The 18,974-nt window shown below is 30.9% G+C and overlaps 1 protein-coding gene across 4 annotated transcripts in view; it reads left to right on the forward strand.

Annotated features, from left to right (window-relative positions):
* Positions 1 to 18,974, forward strand: part of LOC111030942 (mediator of RNA polymerase II transcription subunit 12-like) — a 115,806-nt gene that overhangs the window by 43,547 nt on the left and 53,285 nt on the right. For all 4 annotated transcript variants that reach the window (XM_022310682.1, XM_022310684.1, XM_022310683.1 and 1 more), the window contains exons 2-4: positions 171 to 333; positions 7,414 to 8,330; positions 15,417 to 15,638. In XM_022310682.1, the coding sequence (XP_022166374.1) occupies positions 171 to 333; positions 7,414 to 8,330; positions 15,417 to 15,638 (1,302 nt within the window). The remainder of the gene's footprint in view (positions 1 to 170; positions 334 to 7,413; positions 8,331 to 15,416; positions 15,639 to 18,974) is intronic.

Consider the following 18,974-nt stretch of genomic DNA (forward strand, 5'->3'; position numbering starts at 1 on the left):
TTGTTTATCTTGTGTCTGTTTTAAAATATACAAATAAAAAGTAGTTCCTTTTCTCCTAATAATTAGTAATTTATACCCACTCGTGCAGTCTGGGTATCATCGTTTCGGGTCTTTTGATATTATTATTTGTATTTATATACAAACGTCTATATTGAACGTGTTTTTTACAGGCATACTGGAAACCACGACGGCCGACCCGGACCCGCTGAGCCTGGACCTGAGCCACCTGAGTGCTGAGGAGCGAGCATTGATCCAGAACGTCATGGCAAAGGCGAAGAACATGGACGTCACGGAACCAGCACCGGTGGCGCCGTCGCATTTGGCGATGCCCAGGTAACTCGCAGGACTTATTACAGCATTATAACATAGGCTTGTGACGTCCTTCTGGGTATAAAATAGTTGGACGATGTGGAGTGATGATTGTGTGGTTGGATTATATAGTATTATGTTAGTGTAATTGTGACCAACCAGCTATAATACCGCGGATATGTTAATGTTCTTGAAAACAAATCGTTCGACCTCTACATCGTTCGGGTGCCTTTATTTTTATAAGTATTGACGTATTGTGGTCGTATATTTGTGGTGAATTATGTCGAAAAACATCGTTTGGGTGAATAATATTCATATTTTCCTTAAAATATGTAACACTTTGCTAGGTATTGAGTTATAAAACTGATTTTACACATTAGCTGAAACAAATGACATTAATAACTCCTGCATCGCGTTTTAAATCCTGAGAGGAACGATGAATGTATTTATTTTAAAATTATGTGAGGTTGTATAATATAATTGTGGCTGTGTACCCGTTTTAGTAAAATGAGTGCTTGGATATTTAGCTTTGAGGATATTTTCTGGTAGCAAATAGGTTTAAGTTGGTGTATGGGGGATGGGGGAGGGGGCATAAAAAACATTAGGGACAACGGGAAGTTTTACAAATAAAGTCAGTTTTTTGACTACATAGATTTTTGTTTTTTTTTACTAAAAAAACCTTAGAAACATAATAATATTATCATAGTACAGTAGAACCTCGATAAGTCGAAAACCTTGATAAGTCAAAAAACATTCTGTTCCCTTGAGGAAACCTCGATTTCTTGAAAAAAAAAACTATGGATAACTCGATCATTCTGTGCTCCGAATATAGAATTATAGACGGATAATTCTATAAACATTTGTCTAATGGACTTGTTCGTTTCGATGATAATAGCAAATCCCAAATTTTAAGTCAAAGTAAGATAACAAATTATCTATTATAAAGTTGCAACACTACATAATATATGTTCTATTATATTTTTTTCGCGATATTTTATTAAATTTAAATAACCCATATAATCACAGTTTGGATTCTGAGCGGAGCGATGAATGTATTGATTTTACAGTATGTGTGTTTTTATTTTATTTAACTTATTTTTTGTTTCTCTCTCACGGTTTCTTGCTGTAAAAGTGCTTCGATTTTCTTCAATATCAGCTTTTCTGGTAGGAAAGTCTATGGCACCAATCTAGTTGGTGCGTTTGGGAGGTCCAAATTTAAAATTCCCAATAGTTTTCAAAAACTACAGGAAAAACAAACAAACAATTGAGGAAAAAAGGGAATTTTTACTCAAAACCATATTTCGAAAAAATCGATTTTAGTTTTTAGTGTAACTCCAACAAATTTTCCGTAGAAACATGCAATTTCCACTGAATATTTGTGTAAGCGTTTTCTATACACCATAAAAATTTCAAAATATTTCGATTTGTGTTGAACTATTTATAGGCACATACAATTTTTGATTATTATTTGTTTTTTTTTTAAACTTAAGTCGATAAAAACTTTTTCGCTTTGTCAAAAAACTTGTAAATTTAATACAAGGTTACTTGTAAGTTGTTGTTAATAGAAATTAAAAAAAAAAAGTGAGTATAAATAAAAAATAATTTTTTATGAGCGTTTAAATTTAACATTTTGACAAAATTCGTAAAAATCTTGTCTACCTTTATCAAAAAAAATTTTTACCGGAAAGTCAAATTAAATTTTTATGAGCGTTTGAAGTTGAAATGTTTACAATATTGGATATTCACTCGATTTCTCTAGTAGCGATTTTCTTATTTTGTTGTAATTCAAAAACGAATTACTGTAGATACAATGTTTATCTCATCAATTCATATACTTAATACAATTTTTCAAAATATTCTGACTCGTTTTAGGCTGTTGGCGGACATTTCCATTTTCTTTTTTTTTCATTTTTTTTTTCTATAAATGTCAATACAATTTTATTGGTTGGGTCAAAAAGCATGACAATTTAACACAAGACTTTTGATATGTTGTTACAATAGCAGTTGAAAAATATTAAAACATTTTTTTATAAAATTTTAAAGTTCAAATGTTGACAATATTTATCAAATTGAAAATCGAAAATAATTTTGTAGTTAAATACGTATAAAATGTTCAGTTTTTATAGCTAAGGATTGAAAATTTAAAACAAGGTTCCACTTAAGCATTTTTTTCCATAATTAAGAAATTAAAAAAATATATGAATACAATTATTTTTTACAGACATTTTGTGTTCAAATTTGGACAAAATTGCATATTAACACGATGAATAACGGTTATCATTTTGTTGTAAATCGGTTTCAAAACATTCCAATTTCACAAAGGTATATTGAATATTTTTCCAGCATTAGATATAATTTAAGAATAATATTAATTCAACTTACCGGCTGCCATATTAATAATAAGTAATAAGAATTTAAAATATCCTAAACTGACATACCGTCTCCGCCAGAATTGTTTTTCGTGTGCAACGATTTGATACCTATCATTGAATTCAAATTGAATACCATCCATTATAGCAATCTCTTAGACACCTAATGTACAACAGAGCGACATTCACTTACCTGTTTTTTTTTCATTGTATATAATAATTGAAAACTTTTAATACACAGTACATACCTATATACATTTTAAAAACTCTTTAAGTCGAACTTTTTTTCTACAACCTTGCTGTTTCGAAAACCTCGGTAGGTCGGAAACCTCGATAAGTTGAAAAAATTTCATTTCCGTTGAATTTCGACGTATCGAGTTTCCACTGTATATTTATATTACCCGCATTAATTAGTGATGACATAATTTTAAAAATATTTCGGATTTTTTTGTGCTATGTATGAATATTTGAAATAAGTGTGGAGGTAAAATTACCAATTTTTCGTGATCGATTGAAATTCAAATTTGGTCGACGTTTAAATATCTATATATAATGACAATATTTTATCCTCAACCAATTTAATTATTAGTAATAATTTCAAAAAATATTTACTGCAGAAACTTTTTTTCACTCTTTTATAAATTATTATTTTTTTTGTTATCAGTGAAAATTTCAAAATATTCTAACGAATTTTAAAATATTTATTAATAGGTATTTGACATTTTTGAAATTTTTTTTGTTTTTTTTTTTTGTAGTGTCAAAAACAGATTTAAGGCTTGGTAGGAATGATTGATAATGTAATACACGATCACTCATAAATTGTTCTTAATGAAACTCAAGAATCCTAAAAATACATTGGAACATTTTTTTAAATAGACATTTGAAATTAAAATGTTGCAGAATTAAGTTATTGAAACTAATGAAACTGAAGTTATATGACTAGCACTATTATCGGTTCCAGGCCATTTTATGTTCGGTAAATAACATAATACGCTAATGTGTCTTTTAAAATATCTTAAATATAACATTATTATCTTTGATATTTAGTATATACAAATATTGTTTTTTTATACAAAATGTATTGTATTAATATTTATTTAGGTAAGTAGTTCATTTAATATGAATTCATATTTTAGTTATGTGTATTATATAATATATCCATCCCTCTATAATATAAAAGAGTTTGGTATTTATTTTGTTTTTCTGCACTATTTTATGATTACCGTGGCAACCAAAAACAATAATAATAATTTTAAAAAAGTGACAGTGATGAGTATATTGAATTATAAAAAGCATTTTAAATTAAACTTCTGAGGGGGTTGGACAATATTATAGAAGGATTGGCTAGAAGAGAGAGCGGGGATGGAAGCCCCCTGTCACTTTATATTATGCATTTATCCAGTTACCTATTATTATACACACGTGGTCTCATTTTTATTTAATTTTACTTAATAGGTTATTGATTATCAGTAAGTAATAAAGTTAACTATTAGATGACTATCATAATAATTTAGTTTAATCGAATACTTGTATACTTTTACAAGTCGTTTAAAATGTTGCAATTTTATAGGAGTAGTAATTCATGAACTACATTTGAACTTATAGTAATGTAAAACGTAATAGGATGAATATTATGTTTTTACAATTATTTTATATGAAATAGTAATTGATTATACTAATTAATGAGACCTATATGTCAATAAAAAATGATTTATTTTTTGGATGATTTGCATTCCAAGTAATCGTAATAATTTGTTTCATGCAACAGATACCTCAATGGTGAAACTTTTGTTTTGAGTTAAAAAAAAATATATTTCGGTGTTCGTCCATTTTTTAAAACATTTTCTTAGTATTTTCAGGTCCTTTTATTAATTTATTGTTACTTGACACTAGTCAAAATTGATAACAGTGAATTCAAGCCTCAAGGTCAACTGAACTATTTTTCGTAGTGGTATATTGATTGATTATTGTCATTTCTATTATGTTCTGTATGTGGTAGAGGGATAGCTTGTCCATATGGAAGTGTTAAGCCGCTCAGTTTAATTTCACTCAGCAGATATCTACCGAAACCCTACCCAATCATACGGAACGACAATTATTTTCACGGTTGTTTGCCAGCTGATTTTTATTACCTATTTGTTTGAATTTGATTTTCTATAGGAATAATATTAATTAGTTTTTATAACGCACTCATTAGTAATATTATATAAATACAAGTGATACAATCACAAGCTGCAGATACTAAGCTAAAGTCTGTAGTATACCTACACTCATACTATTATAATGTCATAAATCATAATATGATCACCAAGAAATATTTGCGGAAAAATTGTTTTGTTGGGCCGAGACATTATTGTTTTCAAAATGTTAGTCACCGTCCAATCATCCGAGGCCCTCGAATACGTTTACACCTAATATGATTACCTACTAGAATGGTTTCTCACTCGTCCGACGTAGGTACATATTCTTATCCGTACCTAGGTCGTATGTTTATAACCACTGATATCATGATTAGTATATCGACCGCCGTCGTAGACATTATAATAATACAATATATTGTATTTTAAAGTTTATGATCGTGGATACTGCAGTCATGCGCAAACCTACGCACGTAAATCACCAAGTTTTGGCTTCTTGACTTTACTAATTACTTTTGGGTTTTCGTTATTTATCTACTGACTTGATTTCATTGTTTTTTTTTAATTGACGTGAAATCAACTACTTTCAAATTTCAAGAAGTTAAGTTATTTATTCTGATTTCAATTTTGTTTGATTACATTTCAAAATCGATTTCGTTTTTATGTCGAAAGATATTTCAGCTAATGTTTGTAGGTATAAACTGTTTTTTTAGGGAAGAAAATCTTTAATTGAGTACTTACCTATTACCTTTATGCTATATAGAAATGATGTATACATTATATGTAACATATAAGCAAACACTATACTTAGTATAGTTTTGAGTTGGTAAACAAATTAAGTATGGGCTAAATATTGTACCTATTATATTACACATAATAAATTGTTTATTCACTTTTAACTCGGATAGGTACTGCAGAATTAAGTCAACCAAACATTAAATTAACTTTTAACGTTTTCTTGTAAATATACCTTGGCTTAAAAGGGTTAAAAAAACAAGTAATAATTAACTCACTCAGCTTTGTGAATTACCTTTATATTTAAGCCCGCCATATTTTTTTTCTCTAGAGCAGTGTTTGCGGCTGTTCGACAGAACTCCCCTACACCTATAGTTTATAATAATAATTATAATTGCATTGTCGCCGCCGCCGAGTTGAAAACGAATTACGACTAAAAAGCCAATAAATGTTGTTTTACGACAGCAGGGATGACAGCAGCTTTGAGTGGCTGCTAATTTTTCAACGAAAAAGTATACATAATATAGTTACATATATATTATTTTGTCGCTCATATTTATTAAACGTTCAGAAGAAAACGAAATTAAGCTCAAAAATAATATGTATATGACCGCTTGCTGACGGTTTAATCAATAACACGGCACTTAAAGTAATACTGCAGTGATAAACACAACTAAAAAAAAAAATACACAAAGCTCTATTATTATTTTTGACGCATTTTATTCGGTTACACGTAGGTACCACCTTTGGGGGTGTGCCTTCAAACATATATGTATTGCAAGTACGGTATTTGCTTTACGCTCGTGCGTGCGGATATAATGAGTGTTTTGCATCCGAATAATATATTTTATTTGTGTTTCGGGTTTCCAGTGCTGGATGTAGCTGGTATTCGGTTGTTCAAACAACGAGAATAAAAATGCAATTCGATATTCAAAATTATTCCATGTGCAAAAATTGTACTTATTTGACATTCGAGTTCATACGGGTAATGGATTGAGTATAGTTCGAGGAAAACTTAATTCGAAAACTGTGTAGGTATCAAATATTTTTTAGATCATGTAAGATATTATGTTCCTTATTAGAATATTATTTAATTTCAACGAATTGCATTGATAGACGATATTATATAACTGTCGAACGAATTGACGAAACGAAGAGTAATGCTTATGTGTTGAGAAGAAATATTTAGTTACAATGCCAATTTTGAATGTAAAATTATTCCCATTAATAATTATTATAACTATAATAAAAAAAATGAACTTTAACCGCACAAGATAGTTAGGTACGTCATACAAAATTACACATCATCACATAGTAAAAATTTATTTGGGTTTCGGGTTAACCTGCTAATAGGAGCAAAATAGTGTCAGAGTTTTTTTTATGGAGCTTAAGGTTGGGTCCATACCAGGATCTTATGAAGCTTTGGTTCTACAATGAGACACCCCCCTCATAAATCATTTATTTTTGTAAATTGGTGAAATGTCCAGTGTTTATTGGGTGGTTTTGACGGAAGTTTTTGATCAAAAACTGCGACTAGTTGAAAATTGGAGGTTAAAATTGGAAATTCTCAGTACTTAAAATTAGGGAGAACTAGAAATTTTGTGCAGAACTAGTTTTGCACAAAATTATGATGTAATACAAAAATATTTGGATTTGTTTTTCGATGTAATAAAAAAAAAAAAAATGTAGAGACTTGAAATGTACACAACACATTTAAAAAATATAATGTGAGCATGTTATACATAATATATTCACTAAACATCACATAATTATATGTTTTCATTTTATTTATGTTATTTATAGCAATACCTATTTTAAATTGTTGTTCATTTGGTTTTTAACCATTATTGCGTGTTATACAGAACGACGGCGATGTCGTCGTCATCTCGAGGCGAAACTGCCTCTAACGGAAGTTACGCGTCGTCCGGCGGCCAAGACTCCACTTACTACAACGGCAATAACAGCAAAAGTGGCACTCCACAGCAACAGAACTCATCGTATCAGGACCGTAACGTCTACCAGCAACAGCACAGGGACGGCGCTGGCGGTGCCGGTGGGTCGTCGTCGTTGTCGTCGTCGTCGTCGTCGTACTCACAACAGCAGCAACACACCACTACTTCGGCGTACCAACAACCCGCCGGCGGCTCGTATCAGCAGCATAGTGGTTACAATTCGGCAGCTGCGGCGGCGGCAAGGCGGCACATTCAGCAACGTGGTTTCGACGACTACCACCAGCAACAGTTGTCGCCCGAAGAACAGCTGTCACCCGTGTCGCCGGAAAACGAGGTGTCCATGCCTTACGGAGCCGGCGCCGGCGGGAACTCTCAGCAATACCACCAGCAGCAACAGCAACAATTGCAGCAGCAGCAACAACTACTGCAGCAGCAACAGCAACAGCAACAGCAGCAGCTGCAGGGAGAGCGTTCCGGGTCCGATTCCAGCGACGACGTGAGTCTGGCTGAGTGTCTGGCCGGCGGTGGCGTCGAACTAATGAACTTGCGGCCGATGCCCATGTTGGACGAGAACGGCCAAGTGTTGTTGGACGACGTCGACACCGCCCGAATGCAGCAGCAGCAACAGCAGCAACAGCAACAACAGCAGCAACGGCGCGAGGAGCAGTATTGCAGTGAACAGCAAGCGTACTATGGAGGCAATCCGACCAACGCAAACGCTTCGGACGTGTACACCATACCCGAGGACGAGGACGAGCTGAGCAGCCCGACGGGCGCTGACGGTGTGACGAGCCTCCGAAAACGGCAGTTGGCCAACACGTTGACCGGTCAGTATATAATATTATATTTGAGGGGCGACATTTCAAAACGTACTATTTCCATTTTACACTTTTTTCAGAAAACACGATTTTCTGTTCCGAATTACTAAGAAACTCGTGGAAATATCGTAAAAACATCATAAAATTCATAAAAATTCAGTGATTTTAGTTAGGATGTCATTTAATGTTAAAATTTTAATTTTAATGTAGTAATTCATAATTTTAAGCACTAAATTGCATCATAACGTCCTATTTCCGACAAATAGTACGTTTTAGTCTGATTTATGGAAATAGTTACCTCCTGTATTGTTCGATGCACAAGGCATTTAGTTCTTGATTTATACATTTTAATAATATTATATTATACTATTACAAAGTCTAAGGCCGTGGTTTGAGGTTTTTGAGATGAATAAAATGAATAAAATAAATATGATAGGCGTTATCACTGACCATCAACACTTTTGGCGCAATTTACTATCAATAATCACAATGCTTGGTGTATGATGAATGATGATAATGTTTTTAGATGTAGAAATAAATAAATAAACCATTCAAATTAATTTTGCACAGTTAATTTATATAAATGAATTAATTATAAAAAATCTACAAAAAATATTTTATGTATTTTCAAACAACTGGAAATAGTACGTTTTGTGTTTACTTCAATTTCGTTTTCTATCTTTATAACATATAGAACATATTACGTTTTGAAGTAATATGGAAATAGTTTGTTTTATAAAAATATTAGGAATTAGTACGTTTTGCCACATATTTCTAAACCAAACTCCTATTTAACACAGGAAATAGAACGTTTTGATGCAATCTGTAAATAGTTCGTTTTGACCTAATATTTGACACGGAAATAGTACGTTGTGCCACAATAACAGATTAACAACTTCAATTTAACAAGGGAAATAGTTCGTTTTGGTTCATTTTGACCACTCCATTCGATTTCCCGCCTTTTTTCCCATAAGAATCAATATATAACTCAATTTCTTTAATTTTGGAAAAAGTACGTTTTGAAATGTCGCCCCTCATTTGTACTTGTGATAAATAGCACTGGTGGCCGAATTTTTTTGATTATTTACTGAATATAATACATTTTTCCTTTAAGGGTCTATGTACATAAAATAATTATTTTCGTATTTTTAAGTCTTAACCTATCACTAATATTATAGCAATACGCGTAGGTACATATTCTTCTCTATATATAAAGGAAGGTTACTTTAGTAATAATCAACGCAGATCTGAACCTATTTGAGTTATCGAATTGAAATGTTGAGAATGGATTAATATTATAATGACAAATTCTACTAAGAAAGGATTTTTCAAAATTTTGATTTTAAAGGGTTGAAATCGGCAAAAATAAATTATTTACGTACAAATTGTATATCTTTATATATATTTTACAGCACGGTGACCTTTGGGTTTCCATAGCGACATGCAATCTCACTTTTTGTCCGTCTAACTATGTGTTTGATCGGCGTGTAGATATGAGTTGTTCCTAGAAGTAAAATTCTACAATCTATCTATATCTATTTATTTATATACAAATAAATCACTATTTCTTTTAGTCGAGGCATCACGTTTATCGCTTATCATTTAAAACAGATCCATCTATCTTCTATCTATGATATAAAACAGTTAATTTATAATTTCTTAATGCTCATTTTACAGTGGAATCAATCGGAAGATTAATGAAACATTTTACAGTGAGTTTTTTGATAAATGTTTGTTCATCATGGTTAGTTAAGCAATCCGCTTAAAATTTTAACAAACTTAAGTCGCCCGCGGGCCGCCGGCCATGGGTACAATATGTGTCAGTGGCGTGTAACATAGGGTACAAGCAGAGGCGGATTTCCCATTAGGCATTGTAGGCAGCTGCCTAGGGCGGCAAAATTTGGGGGGCGGCAAATTTTGTAGTGTTTTATTAAAAAACATCAAACATATTATAGTACATCGTATATGATATTCAGTATACCAATCTATTTTGGTTCATTATAATTTATAGTCATTACCTATAAATATTATAGTAAACAATTATATAGAAAACAGTTTTTGATAATACTATATATTTTAACACGTTGGTATAGTCCACCCAGAGCCCGCATGGGTCATAAAAATATATAAAGCAACAATGGTTTTATTATTCTTATCGGGGATCGACGTCGCGCGTCGTCGTAATTTCGATAAAAATAAATACTCACACTGCCACACTATATTACTAATTCGACATATGACAATCATATGAACTCAGAACTGTAACGAATAATGATAATAATAATCAAAAATTTGGTTATTAAATTATTATATTATTTCGCAATCTGTGTTTGAAACATCGAGTCGCGTGTCGTAAATAACTTCAGGCGAAAAAAATAGTCTAAAAATTAAAATGGACGTCCACTACTATTGTCTATATATTAAATATTTAGAGTAGGTATTTTGGAGGGGTATTGTAACTTTTTCACCTATTATAGGAGCGGCAAATTTTTGGTGCCTATAGCCGTAAAAAAGATAAATCCGCCTCTGGGTACAAGTGTTACTCAGGCAACACCTTAAATATGGGTGGGTGGGTATTGATAGAAGAAAAATAAGAAATTTTATAGGTTGGTATAACGGCAGTGTGATGAGAGGTAGGTCACCTAAAATTATTTGAGCAAACCCTTTTTTTTTATGATACACGCCACTGGTATGTGTATAGGTATACAATTTGCTAAATCTGCAATTATTATAATTAATAACTCATTCTCAGCTCAATTGTCTTAATATTTTAGTAGAACTTGGTATTTTTTTTATTTTTTGGTTGCTATTGGTTAATCGGGCAGATCAGGTTAAAGAATGCATTAAATCAATTACATTGCCTACCAAGATGGCTATCGGCTAAGTTACACTTAAAGCCGCTCATCGGCATGCACGCAATCAAAATAATTAATAAAATTAAAATAAAACATATTATTCATATAGAGTGTGCACTTGCGGGGTCCGCAATCCACCGCAGGTAGATGGTCACCTGATAATATACTGCTCACATAGATCTTTGTTTCGAAATGACACTACGACAGTTAATTTGTCTACTAACGATCGTACTTAGCAACGGCTGCAAAAGCTATATTTATGACGTAGGAATACTTGCCGAAATTATAAACTACAAACTAACATAACATTTTTATTAAGTTAAGTTTTGTATGGAAAAAATCGAATAGCTCATTTATACAAAATACAAATAGCGTTATCGAAAAATAATAATAATTTTCTTATCGATGTGCGATAAACGTGTTCAACTATACAAATTATAATCATAACAATAGAATCATTTGTTAATAACAATATGTATATTGTGTATAGAATCATTAGAATCATCTGTAAATGTAATAATTATTATTTTTATTTTATTTTTAATAAAATAATATTTTATTTATAATTCAGCTACTATTACTATTTAGCACTTAATAGCATTAAGTAAAATACAATTTTATCTTCCTTAAAACACAACAATGTGTGTTGATTTAAGAATTTTATTTTGAGAGAGCAAAAACTACACACGGGCGAAGCCGGGTAATTCAGCTAATTAAATTTAAAAAAAATTAATTATTTATTTGTTTTAATACAGTTATAGGTACTTAACAAATTATTTCTCAATTGGACTAATAAAATCTAAGATATCTATACACATATAGGAGACCAGCCTTATTCACTCATAAACTCCCAGATCAAACCGCTGGGTCTAGAAACTTGAAATTGTGTACAGAGATTCCTTAAGGAATGTGGGGGCGCACTAAGAAATAATTTTTCAAAATTCGACCTCTAAGGGGGTCAAAGGGATATTTTTATATAGCTATGTAATATACACTCCGTGACGGGACATCTAGTAATGTATAAATAATAAAATTAAAAAGTAAAGGTATTTAAACAATGAGTGTTTCACATTATATTTTTAAATAATTTCAAAATAAACAAAGTGCATTAGGCTTACAGTTGGCGTAGAAGCGAGTTATTGGCCAGTTAATTATAATCTGGGGAATAGTCGCTAACTGCTCTATACGAAGACGCTGCTCTAAATGCCAACAGGTTAATCTGAAATATGTTTGTAAGTATGTAACTGTATCTATTGACTACTAAATAAATGTAATAATAAGTTATAACGAAAAAAGGGATACCGACTTTGAAATCGTCGTATGGTGATGAGCTTAATAGCTTATCAAATTAATATGTATTAAAAAGTATATTGTCATTTTTAGTGGCACAACAATCTCTAAAACTATTACCCCTCAGTAATTAAAACAAATATTTTCTAAAATATGGATGTGCAATTCAAAACAACAGCAAAGACTTTTAGTTTTCACGACGCCCCCTACATAAGAGTCTAGGGAGGGGGCTCCACCTACTCTAGGGGTATCCCCAGAAAATTAAAGGTCTTTGCTGTTGTTTTAATGTTGTTTTTAATTGCATATTATAAAATATATATAATTACACTGGAATAATAACGCTTAAAATAAACAATTTTTAAGTTCCGAATAATCAATTTTTCACTGTCATTTTTAATATTAAAAACAAGGTATTGTGAATTGACACATTATCGAATTGAAAGGTGAAAATATTATTTAAGCTCCTATACGTTTTTTCGATATTTTAGTTTTAGAGCCAATTACGAGTACCTACTCATTTTAAAATGTACAAATGGTTTACAATTTTAAAATATAAATACCTTAGTGGTGCCTTAAATAATATTTTTACATCCAAAATTACTTCCATATTAAAACAAACAGAGCAAAATAGATCATTATTATTTATTAACGTAAAATTTAACATGACGTTTTGCGTTAGTCATAGACGGAGAAAACTCACTCGGTTTCTACGTCCACTTAAGTGATTATGAATGGACAATTTGAACTACACATTAAGACATCTACTTAAATATAATATACATTTATTATAATGTAACCATTTAACTTGATATTAGTATAATATTTCTTATGTATACTATATGCATTAATTATTGATATTTTATATTCAATGATACTAATACAGTCAGAAATAGTTTAGTTCTAGAACAATTAACTTGAGAACATTTTTAAAAAGCTACAAGGTATGGTGGAAAGGAGACGCTGCCCCCTTCGTCCATCTCAAAGACGCCTTGCCCTTTGACTCATCCTCACTAACCGTATTGAATTCATAAGACATTTTAAATTATGCATTGCCCTGCATATTATGAAAACGCATCACGGTTTTCAAACAAAAATTACTCACTAAGTATAAAGTGCTTAGATGGGATGCAGTACAATTTATTTTTACTTATATACCTCAGTATATAAATAACAAAAAGAACCTTGGAAAATCCCGTCATATACGATTTCTAAAGTGCATGTTTGCAGGCTCAGCCTGAAGCTGTAAATTGCATCAGGGAACGTCAAACACAATACCTTACTGCACGGGATTTTACAAACATCGTTTTTAAATATTTCCTTTAAATTCACTGGTGGTTGTCGGCATGCACCGACAATTTAAAATATTCTCATAAAAAAAAATCTCACTTCAACGAAATAAATATCAAATTTGTCATCAAATGTATAGTGATTATCTGTTGTACGTATAAGCCAGTCAATACGCTTTTCAAACCATCGATAGGGTGTAGTCACTGATTGGTCAGTGGTCACTTTACTAACCTGCAAGCACAATGACCAGTATAATGAATACTGGAATTACGGCCAATTTATTGAAAATCACACTTTTCCATTGCAGACCCTGTTAAACAATACTCTTTATTACTCTTGTTAAATTTTCTCCAACCCGATAAAAGTCAGGGATTATCATTCCATATATTTAAAAATATAATTTAAATAACAATTAAAATTGTGGAAACCAATTCGATATTTTATTAAATCCGAAACATTTTTAATACAATAATATTAAATAATAAAAAAAAATAATTATAATACGATTACCTATGTCCTATAAATTATACACTTTTTATTTTCAATTAAAAACTATAATTTGTCAATTTTTTAAAATTTAAATTATTTATAAAAATGTGATTTTAAATAGTATACATACACAACGTCAACGAGCTATATAATGCAGGATATATTATTATCAGCGCATTCGAATTGCGTCCCTGAATTATATTTTATCCAAGTTGCGTCCGCGGTTTTGTCCCGACACATCCGAGTTTAACTCGTGACATGTACGAATTGTGTCCACGGGTTTTTCAGCGACTAAGTATAATGTTTGGTGATAAACTCGTAGATAACTTCGGTTATGGTTATCTTATCTGTAAATACAGTTGGAAATTATTTTTTTTAAATTAATTACACATATACAATTACAATTTTTAACCTCACCATTTTTTAAAGTCAACATTATATTTCAAGAATTTATTAAAAAAAACTATGACTCAGTTAAAAAACAAAAATATAACACGTCTTGACTTTGTTCAAAAATTCTGTAAAAGTGGGAAGGAACATATTATGTATAATATTATCCAATTAATCAATTATTAACCGGGACGCAACTCGTATATGTCGTAAGAAAATTGTCGACGCAACTCGGATATGTTGTGCAAAAACCACGGACGCAATTTGGATATCACGATTTTTATTTTCGTATGTAGACATTATTATTTATGTCTGGATTTTAAAGTATGTTTGTAAATGTTAGTTTTAAATTAAATTACATTTTTTTATATAATAAATTTCGGTACCTAGTTACATTGTTGGTATTGTTGCTGGTGCTGGAACTTTATATTAAGTTTGAGTTTTTTGTAACCACGACGTTAAATATTGAAAACAAATGATTGACGTTTTAAACGCAAGAAGAACGAAAAATTAATGACACCAGAAACCTAAATTATATTATAGATAATAATTTTAATAATTTTATAATACCTAAGTCAAGAATAATAGGGATGATAAATTCATAAAATTCAATACAAAAGCAATGTGACGTTAAAGATCTTGCTAATAATGACGTTAAACGCAAATCAATTTAAGCAACTTTTAAATTCTAAATAGGTAACGTTAAATGTAAGAGTAGGTAGGTTTGAAATGAAACCGTTTTTGTTTTTTGGACCAACAATAATCTTTTTGTTTTCTTTCCTAGGTATATCTGGATTGAACAACAGTAGTAGCTCGGCGGCGGTTAACTTACACCACCAGATCGTCGATAACGAGAGGTTCATGAAGAAATACGCAGCTGCTAATTCGGGCAGCTCGGACTCGCATCAAAGGTCGAAGTTGTCCAACGACGAATCTTCGGCAGCGTCCGTTTTTACCGACCAAACCCGATCAAAAAAACTCAACCAGTCGTCTACGATACAATCCGGTAAGACTTCTACAGTAAACAATGTACTAAAAAATAATACTACATATACATGTTTCATAATTTTGTATTAATATAAATTATATTAATGAAAATATATCGATAAATATTATAATTATAAATGAACGCACCCGCAGTAGACAGTTATAATTTATAACGATTTATAGTGACTTGAAAATTATAAAAGACGTTTAAAAGTCTAGAGCTGGTATTTTATCACTGAGAACCATCACTTCATTTCGAAATATTTAATTGATGCAAAATATTTTTAATTTCAATTTTTTTTTTTGTTATGTAAGATTTACTTAGGTAGATTGTTAAATGGGTAAATAAATCCTAAAAATTAAATAGTTTTTTTTATATACATTTCGTCTTAATGTAAAAGTTAGATATAATTTGATCACCATACTTGTCCTAAATAATTAACGGAGAAAATGCTTAGGAATTACAATGCCTATAAGTCTTGTAATTCAAATTTACTGAACAGCTAACCTACGACGTGAGAGGGATTTATTCTGTAGACATTTGGTTGTGTTTGTATACATAAACCGTGAGCGTCACATCCCTTCGAGAAACGGTTTAATAGTCACTTTGTGATTTAACATAATCCTTCTGAGCCCTGATCACAAATTTGGTAATATAATTTTAAGTCGTCAACAAACATTAGACACTAGTTAGTGTATTTAACAGTCTTAACTATCTAAAATCTAAATCAAATACAAATATTATAAATAACATCCTAGGTAAACATGCTTTCCCGAGTCACTCCACAGGTAACACATTGACTGCATTCGATAAGATGTTATTCATTTTCACTCTGCTGACATTAAGATAGAAAAGACTAAAACCAACTTAATAAAGGGTTAAATTTAAATAAAACATAAAGTTTGACTGGCTGTAATACGACTGTGCCAGTCGTACATTTTTACATGCAAAAACCGCAACACGATTTCCCTCCGTGAAATATAGGTCTTCTAACAATTTTCCAATACACTATTTAAAAATACATTTGTAGTGGTAAACTCAAAGTTCAAGTTAAAAGTTCAAGTTTCGAGCTGTATTAACATGGTGTTATAAACATTTGTCACGTTTTTTTTTCATAAACGTATTTGTCCAATATCTATGTAGGACGAAGGTATAACATAAAAACATACAATTTTCAATATCGATGTCCTATGAGGCATAAACTAAATAATGACAGTGTAATTTAGTAATTATTGTTATATTGTACGTATACGAGTAGTAAGTGCTTCAATAATCGAGATAATATTCTATAGATATAACTTATAATTTATTTAATCTGTAGATAGTAGTAGGTATGCGTCAAGCCATACTGCTGTAGACTCTAGTCGGATTTTATATTTGAGCTGCACTTGACTGTTGCTTTTTTAGCATATTATTTAGTATCACTGTCACTCGAACTTTTAATTTAAAATTTGAGTTTACCTCTTCAAACTTTAAAAAGGCAAGACTTATATTTCATTGAACACAATCGTGTTGTGTTTTTTGAAGGTAAAAATGTAGGGCGGGCGCAATCGTGTTGTATCGAGTTTGACTGATAGGTTATATTCCTAATAATTATTCATGTATTATTCATATTTACTCATATTCATTAATGTTTTTAATCTTAAATCAGCACAAACAGCATCGAAAACCACTAGTTGCAACGTTAGACAGTTATTTTTAACATGAAACGAATTTGAATTAATAGAACTAGGTATTATTGTATTATAGGTGGTATATGTAACCTGCATATAGGCTTGTACATTTAGACAGAGCATTTTCTTCGAGGACTAAGGGTTTTGGTCATGCCAAAAGGATTATGAGAGATTATTATAGCTTGAGTTCTATCACAAGAGTGGGAGAAATGAAAGTGATTCGAGATTTTATAACCAAACAAAAACAAATCCTCGAAACAAGCTCCACTTTTTGCACGTTTTTGATGTATGTTATAATACCGAATGTTCCATCTAATTCTATACTGTATGTGTACTATAATACGACATATTGTCCCGATTTTAAACTTTGTAGCTGCACCTGTGACCACGGACATGAACACCTGTTCTATATAGTAATTTCTGTAGTGGTAATAGGATTACCTATTATATTAGACGTACATTTATCGCAACACCTCTCGCCTCCTATATTAGTGTTATCAATCACTCTTATAAATAAATACCAATTTAAACCTAGCTCGTTAATCGATTTATACCATTATTGGTTTGAGTTTCAGTTAGAATAAAATAATCGTAGTACATAATATTTTATGAATATTTTACGTCAAATTACGTTTGCAGGGGCGGGAAGCAGGTACACTTATTAATTTAGAATGAAGGCTTACATTTTCATAATAATCTACCTAATTAAGTCTTATATTTACGTGGTATATTACTTAAAGGATTATGTAAATACTGAAATTATAACAGGTAGACACTTAATAAGGATTTATTCAGACTAGGGTGAGTTAGAAGTTTTTTTTTCTTGAGACATTAGAATTATGACATACCAATTTTAATCTTCGGAATTAATCTTGATCTGGCGTTGAGACTTTTATGTCTTAGTTAGTTTCTCTTCATTGTTAACGGATCAGATGTGGCCCAGACTCAAATAAGTAACTAATTGGATTGACGTAATTTGGCTTTCAAAATTTTCAAAATTGATCAAACTGTTTGTGTCATTATTTTCAAGTTCTATTGAGATTTCAGAACGAGGCATTTATAAAAGGTATTAAGGTAAAACGGATTGTTCTTAAGATGTGCATACATATTGGGAACGAAACCAAAATAATATTTTCGGATGTAATTTAAGTATCATCAGTTTCCGTGTTATACTCTGAAACGTTAAAAATTAAAATATGATATTTTGTTATTCGATTTTGAGTCTTATTTGGTATAGTATTATTAGTTAACACTGTTATTTCATTTTTCGCTACCTACTAAATGAATTACTATTTATAAATCATTTTTAAGATCAATAAGAAATGTCTTTCTCAAAAAATATTTTAAAATCAAAACCAATTAATTAAGTTCTTTGTATATTCAATACTGTTGATTCCGATTTAATTATTTATAATTATTCAATTATATATGTATGGTCAGTTTGAATAACTGTTAAGACCAATATGAGTACAATCATTAACCAATGGATACAGTTGAAATGTAAGGTTGCAATTTCTAAGTTTAACGTCGGTTAGTTGTTTTGTGCAATATTTATATATAGTTATTGGAGCATCTGAAGTATAGGTGTAGTTTATTATTTTCTTTATTTGTTGAAAAATACTATTATACATTTATACCTTAATCTTTTGGTTGCTAAGATTTTTATAGAGCGTTTATTCGT

Source organism: Myzus persicae, unplaced genomic scaffold, assembly GCF_001856785.1.
Source record: "Myzus persicae strain clone G006 unplaced genomic scaffold, MPER_G0061.0, whole genome shotgun sequence".
In the NCBI taxonomy this organism is placed as follows: Eukaryota; Metazoa; Arthropoda; class Insecta; order Hemiptera; family Aphididae; genus Myzus; species Myzus persicae.